This window comes from Rhinoderma darwinii, chromosome 5, assembly GCF_050947455.1.
Source record: "Rhinoderma darwinii isolate aRhiDar2 chromosome 5, aRhiDar2.hap1, whole genome shotgun sequence".
NCBI classification, from domain to species: domain Eukaryota; kingdom Metazoa; phylum Chordata; class Amphibia; order Anura; family Rhinodermatidae; genus Rhinoderma; species Rhinoderma darwinii.
In genome coordinates this window covers 307,849,105-307,869,482 of record NC_134691.1, presented here as the reverse complement: position 1 = coordinate 307,869,482, position 20,378 = coordinate 307,849,105, and the positions used below count along the sequence as shown (strand labels likewise).

General features: G+C 42.9%; 1 protein-coding gene across 7 annotated transcripts in view; it reads left to right on the top strand.

Annotated features, from left to right (window-relative positions):
- Positions 1-20,378, top strand: part of DIP2C (disco interacting protein 2 homolog C) — a 443,314-nt gene that overhangs the window by 392,816 nt on the left and 30,120 nt on the right. For all 7 annotated transcript variants that reach the window (XM_075827418.1, XM_075827421.1, XM_075827417.1 and 4 more), the window contains 2 exons: positions 1,185-1,353; positions 12,955-13,125. In XM_075827418.1, the coding sequence (XP_075683533.1) occupies positions 1,185-1,353; positions 12,955-13,125 (340 nt within the window). The remainder of the gene's footprint in view (positions 1-1,184; positions 1,354-12,954; positions 13,126-20,378) is intronic.

Genomic DNA, 20,378 nt, shown 5'->3' with positions numbered 1-20,378 from the left:
CATCTGGTAGATGCTGTGTCTCTGCCGGGAAAATGAGGACCCAGCGGTCACTCCCCTTTTTCATAAGGGCACTGTTTTTACAAAAGGGGGTTGTGCAAACCTGACTCTTAGGTACATCTGTAGTGGAGTCTTATTTGGGATGGGTCCAAAAATGGTCTACCTTTGTTTCAACAACAGCACCACTCTAGTCTAGAGGCTGAATCTGGTAATGCAGCGCATCCCTAATGAAAAGTGAAAGAGTCTGAGCTGCAATAACAGACACATCCCATGGACAAGAGTTGAGCTGATTCTGGAAAAAAGGAGACCATTTTTTAATCACGGACAACCCCTTTAACTTGATGTGTCTCTCTACTTCAAATAAACTGGATACCTTGATAACAATAATCTAAAGCCACAAAATGAGACACTTAATGGGGGGAATTTATTAAGACTGGCGTTACAGTTTTAAACATAACTGTCCACAAAATGTATTTAGGCACACACCAAAAATTTTGGCGCATTTTTGCCTGCCTGTGAGCCAGAAAATAAACAGGCGTAGATATGCGCTATAATTTATGCCAATTTCAGGTGTAAACGATGTAAACAATAGTAAATCCATTGGTCCGTGGGAGGCCACGCCCTCTCTGCTAAACCACACCTACCTTTCTCACCACTACTGAAAAATGACGAAAGTAGCATAAAACAGCAAAAAATCTGAAATTATGGCGCAAAAATGGTGTGCAATATAATTTGCAACTATTCGAAGCCACAAAAGTAGCATCAAGCTGTTAATAAATTCCACCCTGCGTCTGGTATAATTTGCAGCATGCTATTATTTACATAAATTACATCGTCTACTGTATTTTAAGTCCAAAACCGAAAATAAATCAACATCAATAATAGTGCAACGGCATAAATAGAAAGCGTTTTGTACAGCGTTTTATGAAGCCGATGTGCCATACATTGTAAATGCACACCCTTCTTTTCAAATTCATATATTCAGCGTTAAAAATGTTTCTTCATTGCTTATTACAGTCCTGTGTCTTAGCAAATCAAAAATGTCCATAGATTAGTGGCATAAAATAGTAAGTAAGGTTTAATAGCTATGTACAGGCCATAGAAGTTTGCATAGTCAGCAGTGTTCATGTCATAAAATACTGCAGCCTGACTCTCAGTGCATGCTAATATGTCTCATGTCTTTACAGCGTATATTCAGGACACCAGTCTATTTTGATTCCTCCCTCGGAGCTGGAGATCAATCCTGCCTTGTGGCTTCTTGCTGTGAGTCAGTACAAAGTGAGAGACACATTTTGTTCCTACTCTGTAATGGAACTCTGTACCAAGGGACTTGGCTTGCAAACTGAATCCCTAAAGGTAATCAATGCATTTTGCCTCTAGGTATATTGTTTTGTTTCTTAAATTCAGAAAAAAAATTAAAGCTTGTCTTAGTTTTTTGGACGGTGCATTCATTTTACATCTGTTCATCATCATTTATGGAATACCCATCTTTAGTTTATTACAGGGACAGATCCAGGAGCTGTCTATACAGTGAATATGTTTAATATAATGAACCATAGTAAAAAAATATAATATCAGTGGTAGAATGTATGTGTGTGTGTGTATATATATATATATATATATATATATATATTTATTTATTTATTTATTTCAAATATATGTATATGTAAATATAATCGCATGAGCCATTGTGCATATCAATTGGCATCAGTGGTAGTTCATATATAGTAGTATATATCTATAATAACCTGAGACATTAGTGCATAATTAATAGCATCAGGGGCAATGTATCTATAATAATATGAGACATACTTTATGGGGTAATAGTGGTAGTACAAGGCAGTACCAGGCACAGCCACACCTGTATGTATGGTGCTGTGACTTAACCATGGGATTACAGAGCTTGTCCTATATTAGCCCTATTCTACATTTTCTCAACACCCCATCCCCTTTATTCTCCCGCCTTATCTAACCCTGTGGCACCCACCTTGCCCCCCCCCCCACTTAACCATCCCCAGGAAAAACACCAGACAGTAGGTTGGATAAATTCGGCCACAGCAGCCATTTTATTATTAACATATTTACATAAACATAAACACTGCTTTATAAATAAAACATAACGAGGAAAGGGAAGTCCTTGGTGCTACAAATTTGGCGCCGAACTGCCCACCTGTATAACTACTTACCCCCAGCCGTCTCCCTACAGGCTCAGAGGCACCTTTCTACTCCGCAGTTGGCTTGCCAAGGATGAAAAACCACCCAGCAGGTGCCCAAAATAAGCCCATACCCATGAGCAATTGTGTAATTGTTAGGGACCATCCCTATGATGAATCCCCCACTTCAATTTACCACCAACTCCAAGGACCCCTAATCCGCCAAACGAACATACTTAAACACCTTCAAGTATGAGAGCCCCCACCATCCAACAGTGCTCGTTCAATTCCTTCCTGAAGACGCAAAGCCCAGAGGTCAATGCCAACCACATTCAGATGGACTTCATCACCTAACCAAAATTGGCCTTGGCCATCCTCAAAGTCATAGTGCCTCACGAAAAAACCCCACTCCTAACCACGAAACTAGACACTGCCCAATTGACTTTGACCCGCGCCTTGTTAATGCTCATCACCGAACAAGCGTGTCTTCAGACGCTGCGAGGTACAATTTCCGACCAGACCACCTTTACCTTGGGAAAACAGGACCATAAACGGAGCAGATTGTATTTTATGTCCCTAATTAATTATCGAAAAGGACGTGTCCCCAAATCATTACCCCCCACGTGGAAGACCAGCACGTCAGGTGCCCGATCTAACTGGGCATACCTATGAAACTCGGGCAAAACTCGACTCCACACCATACCTCGCGTGCCTAGCCATCGTATGACCAGCGAAGATCTTTGGAACCCTAACTGCCGGCCGTCCGGGCGAACAGCTGCCCTCAAAGCCCCCCAGTGCACATAAGAGTGCCCCAATATCCACAGGAGGGTAAGCCACCTAAAATGACAGAAGAAGAAATCATGAGGGAAGTCTAGTCATAATCAAAGAGAGGGGGTGGGGGGATTAAGCAAGAGGGAGGGAAAGTAGGGAAAGGAAAATATACAAACCAGCTACCATCACACAAATTGAGGATGCACATAAGACTTGTACCGCATAGATTCCCAACGACCTATCTGCTTCACCACCTCAGGACCCAAACCCCATGAAGCCACCTCTGTAGCTGCCCCGATACGAAATGAATGAGGAAAATAAACAGACACATCCAAACCTAACACCTCAAGACATTTACGGAATACACATGCAAACTGACAACGTGACAGGAAAGAACCACCATCATGAAACAACAGCAGACCATAACTACAATTTTTACTGCAGCATAACCGGCAAAGCCACCCACCAGGCACCTACTCACACCCTTGACCGCCCCTACCACCACCCTCTTCCCCTTGCCACGCTGATCCGTCTTAGAACGTCTAACCCAAAACTCCACCCTCTCATCCGACCACAACACATCTTCTGCCAGCAAACCCCCCTCCTTCATCTTACTGGGAGCCACCAATTCCCCTACCCGCAACGCCCCAAAGAAAGCCCAAGAAAAATCCAACCGAAAAAGCTTCACTTCAAAGCCCGAAAAACAAACTCCAACCAACACTTGCCCTAAAGGTTCCAATAGTGCAAAAGATACAGGTCGACAGCCGTCTGGCCGACTCCCTCCTTTCCGAAACCCCTTCAGAGCCTGGACCACCAAGTACTCCTTTGTAATATTGCTAAAACCTCTCAGCTTAAAACCGAAAGCCAGGGCTGCCACAAAACGAGACACTTTGGACACCGACCAGCACGCCACTGCCACCTGACCTAAAAACCCCAATTCTAGCCACCACCTGATCATCACTCGAGCGTTCTTCCGGCACACCCACCAACCATGCCTCCCAGTTCCTCCACGCCGCATCGTACGCTAACAAAGTACCGGGCGCTAGAGAGGACCGTATCAAACCTCCCGCTGCTCGTAAACCAAGTCCTATAGCTGCTCCGGGAAGGCGATCCCTTCCACATCCGTTTCCAGAGCCAATAGCCGAAACCGCTCCCACTTAAGATGAGAGAGAGAATCTGCAATGTCATGTTGCACACCAGGAATATGTACCGCCACGATCCAAGCATTGAGTGACAAGCACCGTAACACTAGACGGCGCAACAACCTAACCACTGGGGGGGGGGGATGCCGACACGTTATTGATGGCTAACACCACCCTCATGTTATCGCAATGGAATCGCACTTTGCAATCCCGGAACCGCTCAACCCAAACCTCCACCGCCACCAATATGGGAAAAAGCTCCAGCAGGACCAGATTGCGCACCAACCCCAATGTGACCCATTCTGCAGGCCACTGCCCCACACACCATTGCCCCTTACAATATACACCGAAACCCACGCTCCCCGATGCATCCGTAAACAACTCCCATTAAACATTATCCACTACCGGGGAGATAAATAACATCCTCCCATTATACAACTGCAAGAACTCCCTCCATACTGCCAAATCTTCGAAGTTGTTCCCTAGTTAACCTAACAAAATGATGCAGAGCACGAACGCCCGCCATCGCTGCCGCTAATCTTCTACAAAAAATTCTACCCATGGGCATTATCCGACATGCGAAATTAAGTTTACCCAGCAACGATTGCAACTCCCGTAGTGGTAGTTTCTTAAGTCGTCCCGTCCTATTCACCTCCCTCAGCAGCGCGTCCAATTTATCATTAGGGAGCCGGCATTCCATAGCCACAGAATCCAACGTAATTCCTAGAAAGACCCTCAGTTTTTTCCGGGGACAAAGAACCCCAAAACGATGTGCTACCCATTGCACCACGCCGAACAAATTAGCACACACCAATGAACACGAGGGGCCTATGCAAAGAAAGTCGTCCAAGTAATGAATGACCGATGTGATCCCCGCCACATCACAAACCACCCATTAGAGGAAAGTACTGAAAGCCTCAAAATAGGCACAAGAAACCGAGCAACTCATGCGGAGACAACGATCCACATAATAAGCCCCATTCCAGTAACATCGTAACAGCCTCTGACTATCGGGGTGCACTGGAAGAAGGCGGAATGCCGATTCAATATCAGTCTTTGCCATAAGTGCGCCCGTCCCGTATTGCCGTACCCACTCCACCGCCGCATCAAACGACGTATAAACTACCGAGCACAGCTCTGGGGCGATGCCATCATTAATAGACAAACCCCGCGGGTAAGACAGATGATGAATGAGCCGAAATTTATTTGGCTCCTTCTTTGGCACCACCCCCAGAGGGGAGACCACAAGATCAGGGATTGGGATAGCAAGAAGGGGCCCGACATTCGCCATAACCGTACATCCTTACACAACTTTTCCGTCACCACCTCAGGATATTGCATCGCTGAGCGCAAACTCCGCACCGAAAATGGGACCACATGAGGGGGGGGGAAGGGATTTCGAACCAAACTGAAAACCGCGTAACAACATTCTTCCGCTCTCTTTGTCCATAAACCTATTTAGGTAGGGTTCCATCTCTAGCCACTTCACTGGCATCCGACCCATGGCTACCACCACCCCCACCTCTACCCTTTCCTTTCTTAAAACATTTTGCGGACCCGTGAGAAGTCCCGCTACAGGATGAACAGGAATGTTTAAACTTACAGGCCGCCCCAAACTTGCACTGGCCATCATTGAACTGCCAGCACAATTCCCAACCTATCGCTTGGCGTACCCCTGGTTTGACCGGATTGTCCAGAGGGGCTGGCAACTCCGCCCCCCCCCCCTGGAAAGGACTGCCCAAACTTAGCTGGGGCCATTACTCGTAACCAAAGCCCATTGTCGTTATCCCATCTAATACTGGGACGAATCGCCTTTCTCTGTCTAAACTGTTCATCGTATCGCAACCATGTCTGCCCCCCATATGCCCGATAGTGTTCATGTAACTGATAAGGGCGGAACAATTTTCAGGCGCCTTTTCTCCTATAACGCTTGCCAGAATGGCAAGAGCCTGTAACCAGTTCAAGAAGGTTTGCGGGATTAACCGATATCTTCGCTTCTCCTCTTCCTCTTTTTTTACTCTCCCACCGCTTACCTTTATCTAAATTAAATTTTTCTAAGGGAAGCAGGGAGAATATTTCCACATATTCATCCTTTCAAATCTTCTCCCTAGCTTCCGTTTTTAAATGAGCGCCCAACGGTCCCTCAAAACACCTCACCTTTTGCCTTATCATCCAACCGCACCCTATCCACCTCCTTATCTTTATCAGTCTGTATCGATACCGTAACCCCCCCACTCCCACCAGGGGCACTGCCCCCGTGGGGCGCACAACCTCCGCCAACGATTCACCCGACACGGGAACCCAAGCCGAGACCGGGGAAGGAGTATGCGACCAACCACCCTCACAACGCGCCAGTAAAGCTTTCACACAACCCAACAATTCCCGAACATCTCCCCCATCGCTAGATGCGGACACCACCCCGCTACTACCCGAATCTCTAACTGACCCCCCTGAGAGCCACCCCCATCCCCCGGGGACCTAAATATAGCAGGAAAAGTATGAAAAGGTGATCCTGACTCACCGAGCTGCATAGACGCTGAGTTCCCACCAGCTGGAGCAATGGAATCGCCACAAAGACCATCCACAACAGGCACGGCACCATCCTCTGCGACCTCCGGACCTCTGGGACCTGGACCACTGCCGCAGGCTCTACAGCCGTTACCACCGTCTTGGACCTCGGATACAGTCCTCGCTGACTGGGGCCTACCCGACATCCTCTCTGCTTCGCCCACGTCATCATCCTCCCTCCTCTGCAACACCGCCGATTGTGGCCTGCGCGGAGGACCAGGGACATCAGTCATGCGCCTGGCAGGCCGTCCGACTGGAGAATCGCCAGATCGGCCCGCTGCAACTCCACGTGGTGTGGACCGGGAGACAGAAGGTAGTCTCTTATGCCTGGGATCCATTCCTCCTCCCTCCGCAGGGCTCGGCCGGCAACCAGTATTCCTCTCAGACCAAGACCCCCGACCCCGGACAGTGGAAGCGGAAGCCTGGGCTGGAGGGTCCCTCGTGGGGCTCCTAAGCCTGCGCCGAACCCTAGGCAGCGCTTCCGGACTGAGATGCTCTGGAGGCCGCGAACGCCAAGACCGATGGGGAAGAGACACCATCACTTCCGGTGAGAGCGTCGCCGGGAGAGACATCCCAGGCAACTCCGCAGGCCCTGCAGCCGCAAACAGATCCTGCCCGGATTCCACAGGACCCGTCCGGCCTAACTCCTCTTCCAGCCAAGCCATACCCCGCTCCGCCACCATTGCCCGCATCTGTTCCATCAAGGCCTGCATGTCTTTTGTAGAGGTCAGTAGTTACAATGACTAACTGTCCTCCTGAATGGCGCAAAGCTGCTGCTCCTCACCCTATATGCCTTCCTTAACCTACGCCCCCTTTATGCCTCCACCTCCTTAAACTCCCATTCTTCCAGAACCCATTAACCCCTACCTCCCCTGTAACCCTGGTCATGTTGGCCCTCCCCCTACTCTTTCATCGTGTGTCTGGGCCCTTGCTAGATAAACAATGAAGGCGCCATGGCTGTTCTGCTGTGTATATGCCATAAATGTCTGATGTGGGAAAACACCTTTAAAGGCTATGTAAAGTTTTGAAGACTTTTATTAAAAAACTAAACCGCAATGTATTATAGTGTTTAATTCATCCATGTAATTGGTTTTTATTAAACATAAATTTTTACGTTATGAGATACAGCTTCTATGTAGCCTGGAAACATAGAAGCTGTATCTTGCGCTGAAACCTGAATCTGTCAGGTCAGTGGGACTGATGGTTTTGGTGACAAAGTGTTTTTGTGTCACTGACACACAGGATCCAGCTGTTATCGATCAAAAAGTAATTACTTTTTTTTTTAAAATAAAAAACCATTACAATGTTTCATTAAACACTATAATACAATGTTTTTAGCAAAAAAAAAAGATTCTTCAAAGGTTTACATAGCCTTTAACTATATAGTACCAAGGGATATAAGTATATCATTATGATCACCCTTCTTCTATAAAGATATATCAAATTGTATTTAATTATTTCCTGGACCCATTCTTTTCTTTTCTACTGGCATGCCTTGTATAACACCAATGGCTACATGTTATGAGACTATGTTGACACCCATCCAATGGTTGGAAAGGAAGCTGGCTAGTGGAGAGGTGCTTTAAAATATAGAAACGCTAAAGACGTCAGTTGCGCTCAGTTCTGGCACTGACTGGTTCGGCAGCTTAATCTTGATTTGATGATTTCAAGAACCTAGCCATATTATCCAGCAGTGAACAGATTTTGGGAGGTAGCTACACACTTCTATAGCTGATCTGTGGGATTGTCTGTATAACTCGTTAGGATCAATGTTACAGGAATAATACTTATTTCAGTTAGAAGAGCTCCCGAACAACCACAGCTATGTTCTGTATCACTTCCAGTCCAAATCATCTCTTTTTGTCAATCTTGGATCAAGCACCACATTGTTTTCATGATCCTACAACATGTCGTTTTTATGAAGTGTTTTTCCCCTTTTGTCTGATTTCTGGTTGCTCACCAAGCCAGATCATTCACACTTTTTATTATACAGAGAAAATCTGGATACATTTGGCACAGTTCTTCTATTTCATCTTTAATAGTCTTGTATAAATCTGAACAAGTTATGTGAACCCTAGTTTACCTTTATAAATGTTTCTGAAATCAGTAAGAACATTTCTGTAAAGACCCATCAGATGTAGAAGTCGTGTATTCATGGGGACTTTCACATTTACAAACTTTTCCAAAATAGGTAAATGGCGAAATACAATGTGAATAAAACATGGTGGTAGAGACCGGTTCACACGTAACGTAAATACTGCAGATTTTCCGGAACGGATTTCATTGCAGAAAATTTGCAGCTTATTACAGTAGCAGCAAAGTGGATGAGATTCGAACAAATCTCATCAACACGCTGCATAAAAAAACGCAGATAAAACTATCATATTGACCTGCGGTGCATTTTTTAAAATCCACAGCATGTCAATATATGCTGTGGAATCTCTGGTTTCCTGTTGCAGATTTTCCCCATTGAATTCAATGGGGAAATAAATCCCACTCCAAAATTCAGATGTTTCGATTTTTGCGGGGGAAAAACGGCGATTCCGTTGGAAAAATCGCAACTCAGAAAAGTCTGTACTTACCCAGATCTCTATTCTCCTGCATCCAGCCCGGACTATGGGGTGATGTTTTATCCCATGTGACTGTGGCAGCGGTCACATGGGATAAAACGTCATCCCAGGAGGCCGGGCTGCAGAACGTCAGAGAGACACATCACCATAAATAATGGTAAGTATAGAGTTTTGTTTTTTTGTACGTGCAGTTTTCCACAGCGGACATTCCGGCTCAAAAAACTGCACCACAATTTGGTGCAGTTTTTCGGCCAGAATTCCCTGCAGGCTCCAGAGCTGATATGCTGTGTACTTTTACGCAGCGTATCCGCCCTTTGTGAACATACACTAAAGGTCCGAACTGTCTATGATATGTGTGTCATGATATGTTTCTGCGTTTTTGGTTCCGTGGATCATCTACTATAGTACAGTTGAAAGAAGATCCAAGTTAATTAAGTTAAACCAATTATCCTAAAGTGTTGATCAAGAGGAAGGCAAAACAACCCTATGAAATAGTTGGTGATTGGCTTATATTTGGGAAAACCAAGTTTTTTCAGAATAAATTCCAGAAATCTAGTACCCATAACTTGTGATATTATATCTTTTAAGAAAAAAAATAATTTTGAACTCTTTGAAAGGATCAACAACCACAATACCTTATGACAGAAAAAGCCATAATTTTGCATCTATGATGATCTATAAACCTTCTTTTTTCTAGATTTGGTAGATTCCCCCCTTCATGGTTACATATCTAGGTATAAAAGTTCATTAGACACATTTCTATACTGTCTATTTATATATTTGTAGAAAGTAATTTGATTGCTCCTCAGATGTTTTTTTTCCAAACAAAATCTACTCAATTTACATAACCATTTTTGATACTGTGATCACCCTGCTCTGCACCTGCTGCAGTTCAGCTGTGTCTTTTTATATAAAGACGCTCAAAACTGTGCACAATATTCCATGTGTTTTCTGAACAATAATTTGTATAGAGACAGAACTATATTCTTGTCATGTGCATCTGTGCTTCTTTTGATTCATGCCACAATTTTATTTGCCTTAGCAGCAGCTACCTGGCACTGGTTGCTAAGGTTTAGTTTCACTGTAATCAATATCCCCATCCCTTTCAGTGTCTGTTTTACCCGTTGTTTTACTATTTAAAGAGACTCTGTCACCACATTATAAGTCCCCTATCTCCTACATAAGGAGATGGGCGCTATAATGTAGGTGACCGCAGTGGTTTTTATTTAGAAAAACAATTTATTTTTACCACGTTAGGAGCGATTTTAGCTTTATGCCAATTACTTAATTCCCAATTGGGCGTGTTTTTACTTTAGACCAAGTGGGCGTTGTGGAGAGAAGTGTATGACGCTGACCAATCAGTGACCAATCAGGGTCATGCACTTCTCTCCATTCATTTACTCAGTTCATAGTGACACTGCGTTATTCACTATGTGCGGTCTTATACTGACATATTAACGTTACTGAAGTGTTTAGACAGTGAACAGACATTCCTTCCAGCCAGGACGGGATGTCTGTTGACAATCCCGATACTTCGGTAAAGTTTCTATGGTACTTACAGCCAGTGGCGTAACTACCGCTGTAGTAGCCGTAGCGGCTGCTACGGGGCCCACAGCACGGGCCCCCCCTCTCATGGCCGGAGGCTCTGCTAGTAGCCGGTATGGCTGCTACAGCGAGACGCCACTGAAGGCGTTGTTCATACAAAAGACATGCATCCCCTATCCACAAGATAGGGGATACATGTGGGATCGCTGGGACGCCCAGCGATAAGGAGAACAGGGGACCGAAAGTCCCTCGAAGTTCTCCATGACAAACCTCAGACTTCCGGAGTCTGTCGGCAGCTCCATAGAAATGAATTGTGCACCGGTCGCACTTGTGCGCATGCATGACCAGTGCTCCTTTCATTTTTATTGAACTGCGCAGACCCCGGAAGTCCGAGGTTTGTCATGGAAGAACTTCGGGGGACTTTCGGTCCCCCGTTCTCCTTATCGCTGCCAGCAATCACACATGTAACCCCTATCCTGTGGATAGGGGATGCATGTCTTTTGTAGTACAAACTATAGGCCGTTTTTTTTTGGGGGGGCTGTTGGGGGCTGCATGGCGTTACCTACAGGGGGGGTTTAGGGCTGTATGGCGTTATCTCAAGGGAGGGTGTGGGGCTGTATGATGTTATCTACAGGGGAAGGGCTGTATGGCGTTACCTACAGGGGGGGTTTAGGGCTGCATGGCGTTATCTCAAGGGGGGTTTGGGGCTGTATGGCGTTATCTACAGGGGGCGGGCTGTATGCCGTTATCTACAGGGGGAGGGCTGTATGGCGTTATCTACAGGGGGATTGCTGTATGGCGTTATCTATAGGGGAGGGCTGTATGGCGTTATCTACAGGGGGAGGGCTGTATGGCGTTATCTACAGGGGGAGGGCTGTATGGCGTTATCTACCCCAGTAGGATGTATAGATTTCAGACTTTTACTTTTTCTGTCAGCATTTAGTCACTTAGCTAACCAATACCATAAGATGGCTTTGTTTATCATCTAAGTTCTTCTTTTAACATCACCACCCTCTATGCACCTACTGTAAAGCTGACTGCACACATACGGAACAGCTCTTCACTATTTGAACCAAACATATATTATTGTAAGTGATTGCGCATGTTTAGGGGTTGGTCACTGGCAGACAATTTCACAACCACTTTCCTTGGCCAGAAAGAGCCAGGATACATCCCATTAACATCTGAGTCTGCTGATATCAATATAATCTCTATTCTACATCTCCTTGCATGCAATTATGTATGAGTGGGAACATAGTCCACCCTTTCTTTCACCAAGGAGAACTGCTCCTACATATGAAGTCTTAGGCTATGTTCACACGGGGTATTTTGCCGAGTTTTTTGACGCGGAAACCGCGTCGCAAAACTCGGCAAAAACGGCCCGAGAACGCCTCCCATTGATTTCAATGGGAGGCGTCGGCGTCTTTTTCCCGCGAGCAGTAAAACTGCCTCGCGGGAAAAAGAAGCGACATGTCCTATCTTCGGGCGCTTCCGCCTCTGACCTCCCATTGACTTCAATGGGAGGCAGGAGAAAGCGTATTTCTCGCTGTTTTATGCCCGCAGCGCTCAATGGCCGCGGGCGAAAAACGGCGCGAAAATCGGCGTGCAGGGAGAGGAATATCTGCCTCAAAGTTCCAAACGGAATTTTGAGGCAGATATTCCTCCCCCAAAATACTCCGTGTGAACATAGCCTTAAAGAGGTTTTCCCACACAACACATGTATCCCCTATCCACAGGACAGGGGTTACATTTGTGATCGCTGTGGGTCAAATAGCTGGCAGCCCCAGCGATGAGAAGGGGGGACCAAAAGTACCCCAAAGTGCTCCATGAGAATGCAGCGCTGGTGCGCATGCTCAGCTAGCACTCCATTTATTTCTCTGGGACTTCCGGGACCGCTGACTCCAGCAGCTCCATAGGGCCCCTGGTTTCCTCATCGCTGGGGAGTCCCAGTGGTCGGACCCCCCATTGATCACACATGTATCCCCTATCCTGTTTGTGGGAAAAACCCTTTCCAGATTTATTCTTGTTTTCAGGGGCGTAGCTAGGTGGAGTGCTGGCTGGGCATGTGCCTTGGCCAGTGTATTTAGATAGATGGCTAAGACCGCAATCTGTATCTTTACCCAGGGTGAAGGAAATCCTAGCTACCACTCTGCTTGTTTTATATTTTCGTGGGAGCATACATTAATATCTTGTCATTTTATTTTCTAGGCAAGGGGCTTGGACCTCTCCAGAGTACGGACATGTGTGGTAGTGGCTGAGGAGCGCCCTCGAATCTCTTTAACCCAATCTTTCTCCAAATTATTTAAAGACCTGGGTCTGCATCCGCGGGCCGTAAGCACATCATTTGGCTGTCGTGTTAACTTAGCCATATGTTTACAGGTAAAGTATTTATTAATGTTATTGGACACTACGATCTTCTACACACAATATATAGGGTTCTTGTTATTATATTATTGGTTTTAGTTAAGTACAAGTTGTTACTTACAAACCCTTTGTGAATATCTTATTCCCTTTCCTACATTTGATGAGGGATATAGCACTTACTGAAGCTATGCATGTATGAAATGATGAGCAGATAGCCTCTATCCTTATTGATGGAAATTTTTTATTAGGAATTTCCTTTTCAAACAAAATTTATTTTCCAAGAGTGCCTGAACTATATGTGTACTGTTTCTTCCTGCCGAAAAAAATGAAAGGATGGTTTCCTCTTGTAGCTCTGGGCTAGTCTGGCCATGAGCTTGAGGACACGATTCTTTGGCTGTTAGGCAGTGTGTTGCAGATCTACCTCAGCCTCGTACTGCTGGTTCTTAGATACTTACATCACAACCCTTTGATCTGAAATGCCAAGGTTCTCCAGTTGAGATGGAAAGCTCTGCAGCACTTAATCCTTACCCTTTCTTATATGAGCCTCTTACATTTATTACATTTTGGCTAATTAAAAACTGGCCTTCAATAATGTAGACCACTGACCTCCGTCAATAAAGAGCATATTCTACAAGGTCATTACCATCACGAAACATGAAGCAGAATAGGAACAGATCTCAGCCCTGGCCCATATGACTATATAAGTGTCGTGGGTGGAGCTGTTAAACATCTTGAACCTAAAGTCTTCGCTCTAGAAATGGAGTGGCTCATGAACTTGAACATCTAACGGTACATGTGTGTGTTATGTCAAAAACTTAGGCCAAAAATGACCTAATATAAGTGGAGTTACACCAAGAACAATATATATCCGGCATCTAATAATAATAATCAAATATTTTATACTTGACATCCATAAAAAGAAGGCAACGGTTTAAATTATACTTCTGCCAAGAAAGCATTTTATTCTGGGAAGGTGGATGGAAAACTACTAAAATTTGGTCATGTGCCGTGTTCAACTCTTGACCAAAACCGGTTCTCATATCCAAGAAATTGTTGAATAAGAAAACGTCATAGTCACCCCCTGAAGATATATTTGGCAGTGTTCTTCTCATTCATAAAGCAGTAGCAAATATTTACGCTACTTCAAATGTTTTTTTTAATAAATATCCTGTTTTTTAGGTTTTAACCAGATGTGCAGTAGATGCATTAACATCCATGCTACTCCTGTGCCTTAGAAATGCAGAACAGCTATTACATAGATCGCTGAAATCTGTCATCCTCACTAGTGGAGGGCCGGGCCTGCTTTGATCCACCTACATAGCAGAATGTGCCCTGGAAATTACAATAATTTGTTGGGCATTTTTACTTCCATGTTTAGTGCAGCTGTTCTAATTTTCAGGTATAGATTATCCCTTATGGTGCTGACAGAGCCGTGAAACATACAGGGTCTTTGCAGACGATGTTGTCATTATGTATGTTCTCCAGGGCTTAGGATATTGGGAGCATTTATATGTCACAAGCTGTTTATTACACTGGTTAGGACTCACCATCTGTCTTGTTCTGGCTTCAAACATCTTGCTTATATAATATTGCAGAGAACGTCTCCACAGATGTATTTTATTTCTACCTGTTCTGGAATAAAGGGCTTACCATGTAAAAGGAAGAAACTCAATCCCCCGTCATCACATCCTGCACTTCATTATTCGGGGAATGAATGCCCTTCTATAGTGCATAAATATAGGGAAAGATCGACAAACAAGACAATTGTCTTGTTTGTCTTATTATTTTCATAAAACCATCTTCCTCTCTCGCACATTATAATTCCTAACTGATTTCCATTGATGATAGAATTTTTTAATTTTGCCACTAAGAAATTTCATTATTTTTTTTAATATAGTGTAACTGCTACATTTTCCAGCATAGTACTATTACGTTTGTTATATAACATGTTGCTATAAATGCATGTTAGTAAGGGATGTAGTGCACAAACAAGGCAATATCATATGTTTGCTTAGATGCCCTAGATCTAAGTGGTAGGGATCTGTTAAAAGGCACCCATAGAATTGTGTGTATGTACCTCTGATTTTAAACAGAGGAACACAGATGTTTTTTTCTTGTGGCATATTTCCTTGCTGTATTACAGTCAACGCTTCTAGAGGAGAATGCAATGCCTGGCAAACTGACTTTTTCATAACAAAATGGGGCCTTAGGCAACAAGCAATGTAGGGCTCCCCTTCTTGCTATTTTTACTCGTAATTTAAGCCCTCATAATACCATCATATAATAATACTGCAATAAACAGCCCCTATATTACCACCATATAGTGCCAGAATAATATCCAAATAATACACCCATATAGAGCCCACATAATACTGCCATTCAATTATTAAATTCCCAAAAAATACCACCCATCGGCGCTAAATAATGCTAGGTAACCTTAGTTTGGGGTCACCATCCTCAAGGCCCCTTAGAAAATTGCCCAGTTTGCCACCCCCTAAAATTGGCACTGCTCACAAAAAGCACCATAAAGTGGGGGCATAGAGTGCCTACTGTTTCGAAATATGGACCAGGCCATATCTTTCCTTGATTGATTGTGGTCTTCATCTTAAAAGCTAAATCCAACCATAATGATCATAGATACATTTGAGCAGATTGAATTAGTGAAGTATTTGATCTCCGAGCACCACCATTTCCAGAATGAAGGGCTCTATATTGTTCATCAACCACTTTGTCACTGCTCAGTTAGCAAAATTTTGACACTACAGTCTAACCAAAGAAACATAATCACTCTAGGTATGTTATTATTATAATATTGCCATATTAGTGGTCAGGTTGTGGCCTTCATTATACATATATATATATATATATATATATATATATATATATATATACACATATACACACACAGTGTTTGGCCCACATTACAATGTAGCACCTCTGATCTCAAGACATTTGGTCTTGTTTTTCTCAGAGCGTGTTGGGCTTCCATATTGTGTAAAAAAAATAACAATAGATATATTTGACTTTTTTAAAAATGTAAAAGGAAAAAAGGCAAATAAATGTGAATATATGATTTTAGGTGATGTTTTTTTTTTTACATCTGGTGCATGTCACTGGGTAAACCCACCTAAATACATATTTGGCAACTTCTGCCAACTTCAGCGATACTAAATATGTGCGCATTTCTTACACGCTTGATGCAAGGCGGAGCTTACAATGAATGATTCACAAACTTGCTTTTGGAGAGGAAATTTTCCAAAGCTGGTTTTCTGACACCATACGAACATTACAGATGTTGTGAAGTGCCAAAACACAGTCAACACCCCCAAATTGACTCTTATTAGGAAATTAGACCCCCCCCCCCCAAGGTATTCGTTTAGTGACCTATAAAAGATTTTAGCCCTCTATTTTTTTCCAGACAATTCATTGACTTTGATGGAAAAAAAAAATGTATATATGAATTGTGAATTCAGGTGATCTTTTCTGACATCTGGTGCAGGCACTGGGTAAACACACCTGATTACATATTTGGCAACTTCTGCCGACTTCAACGATGCCAAATGTGTCAGCATTTTATATACGCTGGGCGCATTTACAATGAATGATGCGCAAACTGGCTTTTGGCGAGCAAATTTTCCAAAGCTGGTTCCAAAGCGATCCTTGTGCATGCGACCAGTGTCAGAGCCAAAGTCGCCGTGTAGCCGCAGCCTAAAACTGTACATCTATATATATATATATATATATATATATATAAGTTATGAAAGATATAGGTAAAGAGATAGGCACATATAAATAATAATAATCTTTATTTGTATAACACAAAAAAAAAAAATATTACAATTTAGATGTATAAAGATATTATCATCTGTCATATCTATCTAATTATTTATCTAGCTATTTCATATCTATCTATCTCATATTCATCTGTCTGTCTCATATATGTTGATCCATAGCATAGGTCTAGGCTGGGGGCTACAATGACGACTTTGGCCACGACACAGGTCCCATGGCCAAAAATCGCTTTGTCCGGTAGCTTACAACGCAAGTAAAATACCGCGACCACATTCACTTTCATTACTTGCCATGTAGGCTACGAAACGTCGTGATCTTTGGCCGTGCGACTTGTGTCGCGCCCAAAATCGCTGTGTAGCCCCAACCTAAAACGATACTATATATCAATATATACGAGACAGATAAAAAGATAGATATGAGATAAATCGATATGACATAGATGGAAATATATTTATTGGAGAAAAAAAAAAGTGTGTGTGTGTTTTTTCACTTACCGTTCTCCCTTCCGGACAGCCTGCCTGGAGAGAAAGAAGTTAGAGGGGGAGAGGGACTGCAATATCACTTCTAAATGATCACTAAATGCTACTACATTGCGGGCCGCCCGGACATTTATAGTCTATGGGCGGTCCGCAAATGGTTAGGAAAAAAAATTCTATTACACCATTTTGCCACTCCAAAGTCTACTGCCCAAATCACAGGCCTCATGGTGCCCGTCCATGTGTGGATTACATTATAACTGTCTAGGTTACATTCTACCGCCAGTATATCAGTGTTATAACCTCATAATTCTCTCTCTCACTTTCTCTTGCTCGCTCTCTTTACATATATATATATATATATATATATATATATATATATATATATATATATATATATATACACACATATTCCAGAAAAATGACTTGACAAAGATCCCATAGAGACGGATCGAAACGTTGCCTACCTGGGTTGAATCAAACACATCACCTTTTCTCACCAGTTTTCCTAGAGTGCTGCCTCTTTATTTTTTGGGATTACACTAACAAGGGTTCATAGCCTCAACCTAGGAGGCCTGCACCCACTGCTGTCGCTGTGCTGCTTCACTCTTTTCCGCATTTTATATATATATATATATATATATATATAAAGTTAGTGTTTCTAAACTCTGTACTATACAGGTTTTGTTTAAGATCTGCATTAGTATTCCAGTTGCGGAGCTTAAGAAAATATTGCCATTTGCTGATGTTATTTACTTAAATCTCTAAGATTATCAGCAGAGAGGTTGATAAAAGTCAAATCTCTAGCTTGTGAATCTGTATTTATATGAAATCTCACGAGTAGCGTGGCATCATTACTTTAGAGTCTAGAATCCTCTGTTTTCTCTTAGCATTTACTTGTAATACATCTGACTATTGCTCACACAGTTCTTGTGGAGTCCTCAGGGCAACTGACGGCAAATCACACTTTTATAAATTCATGCAAGTACAGAGTTTAAGTATATTTTAGAAAAATCTGATTAATATTAGTGGGTGAGATTAGGTGGCATGGATGGCTGCTGCTGTCACCATAGCACCAAGCCAGCTTTCAATTGTCATATGAGAAAACCAGTCTGGTTGCTATGAATACACTGCCTAAGGCCCCATGCACACGACCATAATTTTCATCCATAATTACAGATAAAATTGCGGACCCATCCATTTCTATTGGCCACGAACACCTTTCCGTATATTTACGAATGTGTGTTCGGGCCGTATAAATGATCCTCAAAATATATAACATCTCCTATTCTTGTCCACAAATTGCGGCACGGACTCGCCCATAAAACTCCATGGGCGCTTCCGCAATTGCGGACGACTATGGATGTGTATGTGTATCCATAGCAGCTGGTTTATTAAATATAAAAGCCAAAACCATTAAAAAATACACATATTTGGTATCATCATGACTGTAAAAGTCTGCACAATAAATTTATCTAATAATTTATGATAATCAGTGTAAAAAAAAACTGCAGCGGAACTGCTTTTTTTTGGGCAAAATTAAAATTCATATAAATCAAGCTCTAATGCAAATGTACCAAAAAACAGCTCCTACATAAAGTGCAACACATCCCGCAAAAATAAAGGCCTCACAGAACTGTGTCGAACATAAAATTTAATTTATGACCGCCGGGATGTAAAGAGGAAAAATAAAACCAATGTTCTGTCATCAGGGCCAAAATTGGCTTGGTGCTTAAGGGGGTAAAAATTGCTTGGTACACAAACCTATGTCTTACAATAAAATTACAATTTTCCAGCATTAAATGGACATCACAATTACCCGATTTGTCAAACTTGCAGGATTAATGAACAGACAAAGTAATAGAAAATGAATTGTAAGAATAGATCCTATAGTAAGATATGCAGCTCATTCTACAATAGAATAAACCTAATATAAAATACACTATTATCAGTGGAATCTTCTAATTGGTTATCGCCATTCATTTTGTGAATTCCCCTATTCTCTGGTAGCTTTGGGGTGGACTATCAAGAAAACCTTCACATGTATAACTTAATGTGTTTTTAATGTGACTAACTTTAGTTAGTTAGTTAGTTGCAAAGAAAATGAAAGAATTATGGACGTGAGTGAAAAAAAGCAACAGCAATAAAAAAAAATATTTATAATTTGTGAACGCACACGGGGCGCTCATTCATACACACACGGGTGCTTCTAAAATGTGTGCTGCATGAGGCAAATAAAAGGCTTCGAATGGTTGTTCAAAGGCTTGTGTCACATGCTCATCAGTGTATTGCTCTCTGGAGATTGGCCAAATGGCATCACGTGGTTAGCACTTCATTACTGCTGAATATAGAGTGCCTGAATGCTAAATGCAGGATCTATCTCAGACAATCGATGATGACAAAACAGCACACACCTTTGAAATGCCTAAACAGCGCTGGCTGTTTGAGTGCCCTGGTTTAAGCCAGACCTGTCCGCTCCTCTGACATGTCTGTTTTCGAAAATACTTGTAATCCCCATAAAAAAAACTAAAAACTTGGAGCAAGTTCTCTTAGAACCCTGCGTGGTGCTGTTCCTCATTTATTCCTCCAGGAAATGTATAAATAAATTCACAGTTGTGTGGACGCATTAGGATGTGTGCCTACACAGTCTGCCACAGAGCTTGGAGTAGCGGCTAAGAGGCCCCTTCCCTCAGTGCCCCTGTGCAGCTGTATAGGCAGTATGTCCTTCCCTTGTCCTACATCTCCTTCTGGGGGAGAGACAATGACTAACAGCATAGAAATTGAAATAATAAGGTAGAGACCTTTTTCTTTTTTTTGGAGTAGAGTATGGAGGACTACCGGAACTCTTACTAACGTCTTACTGCTTCTCCCGTTCCACTGAATGTAACAAATTTCAGAATTCTAACTTTGCCTCTGGCACAGTTACGTTGGTGTGGTTTTTAGGAGTACAATTTGCAGTATGTAATGTAGGGGAAAATAAGCAGTATACACTTCTGTGAA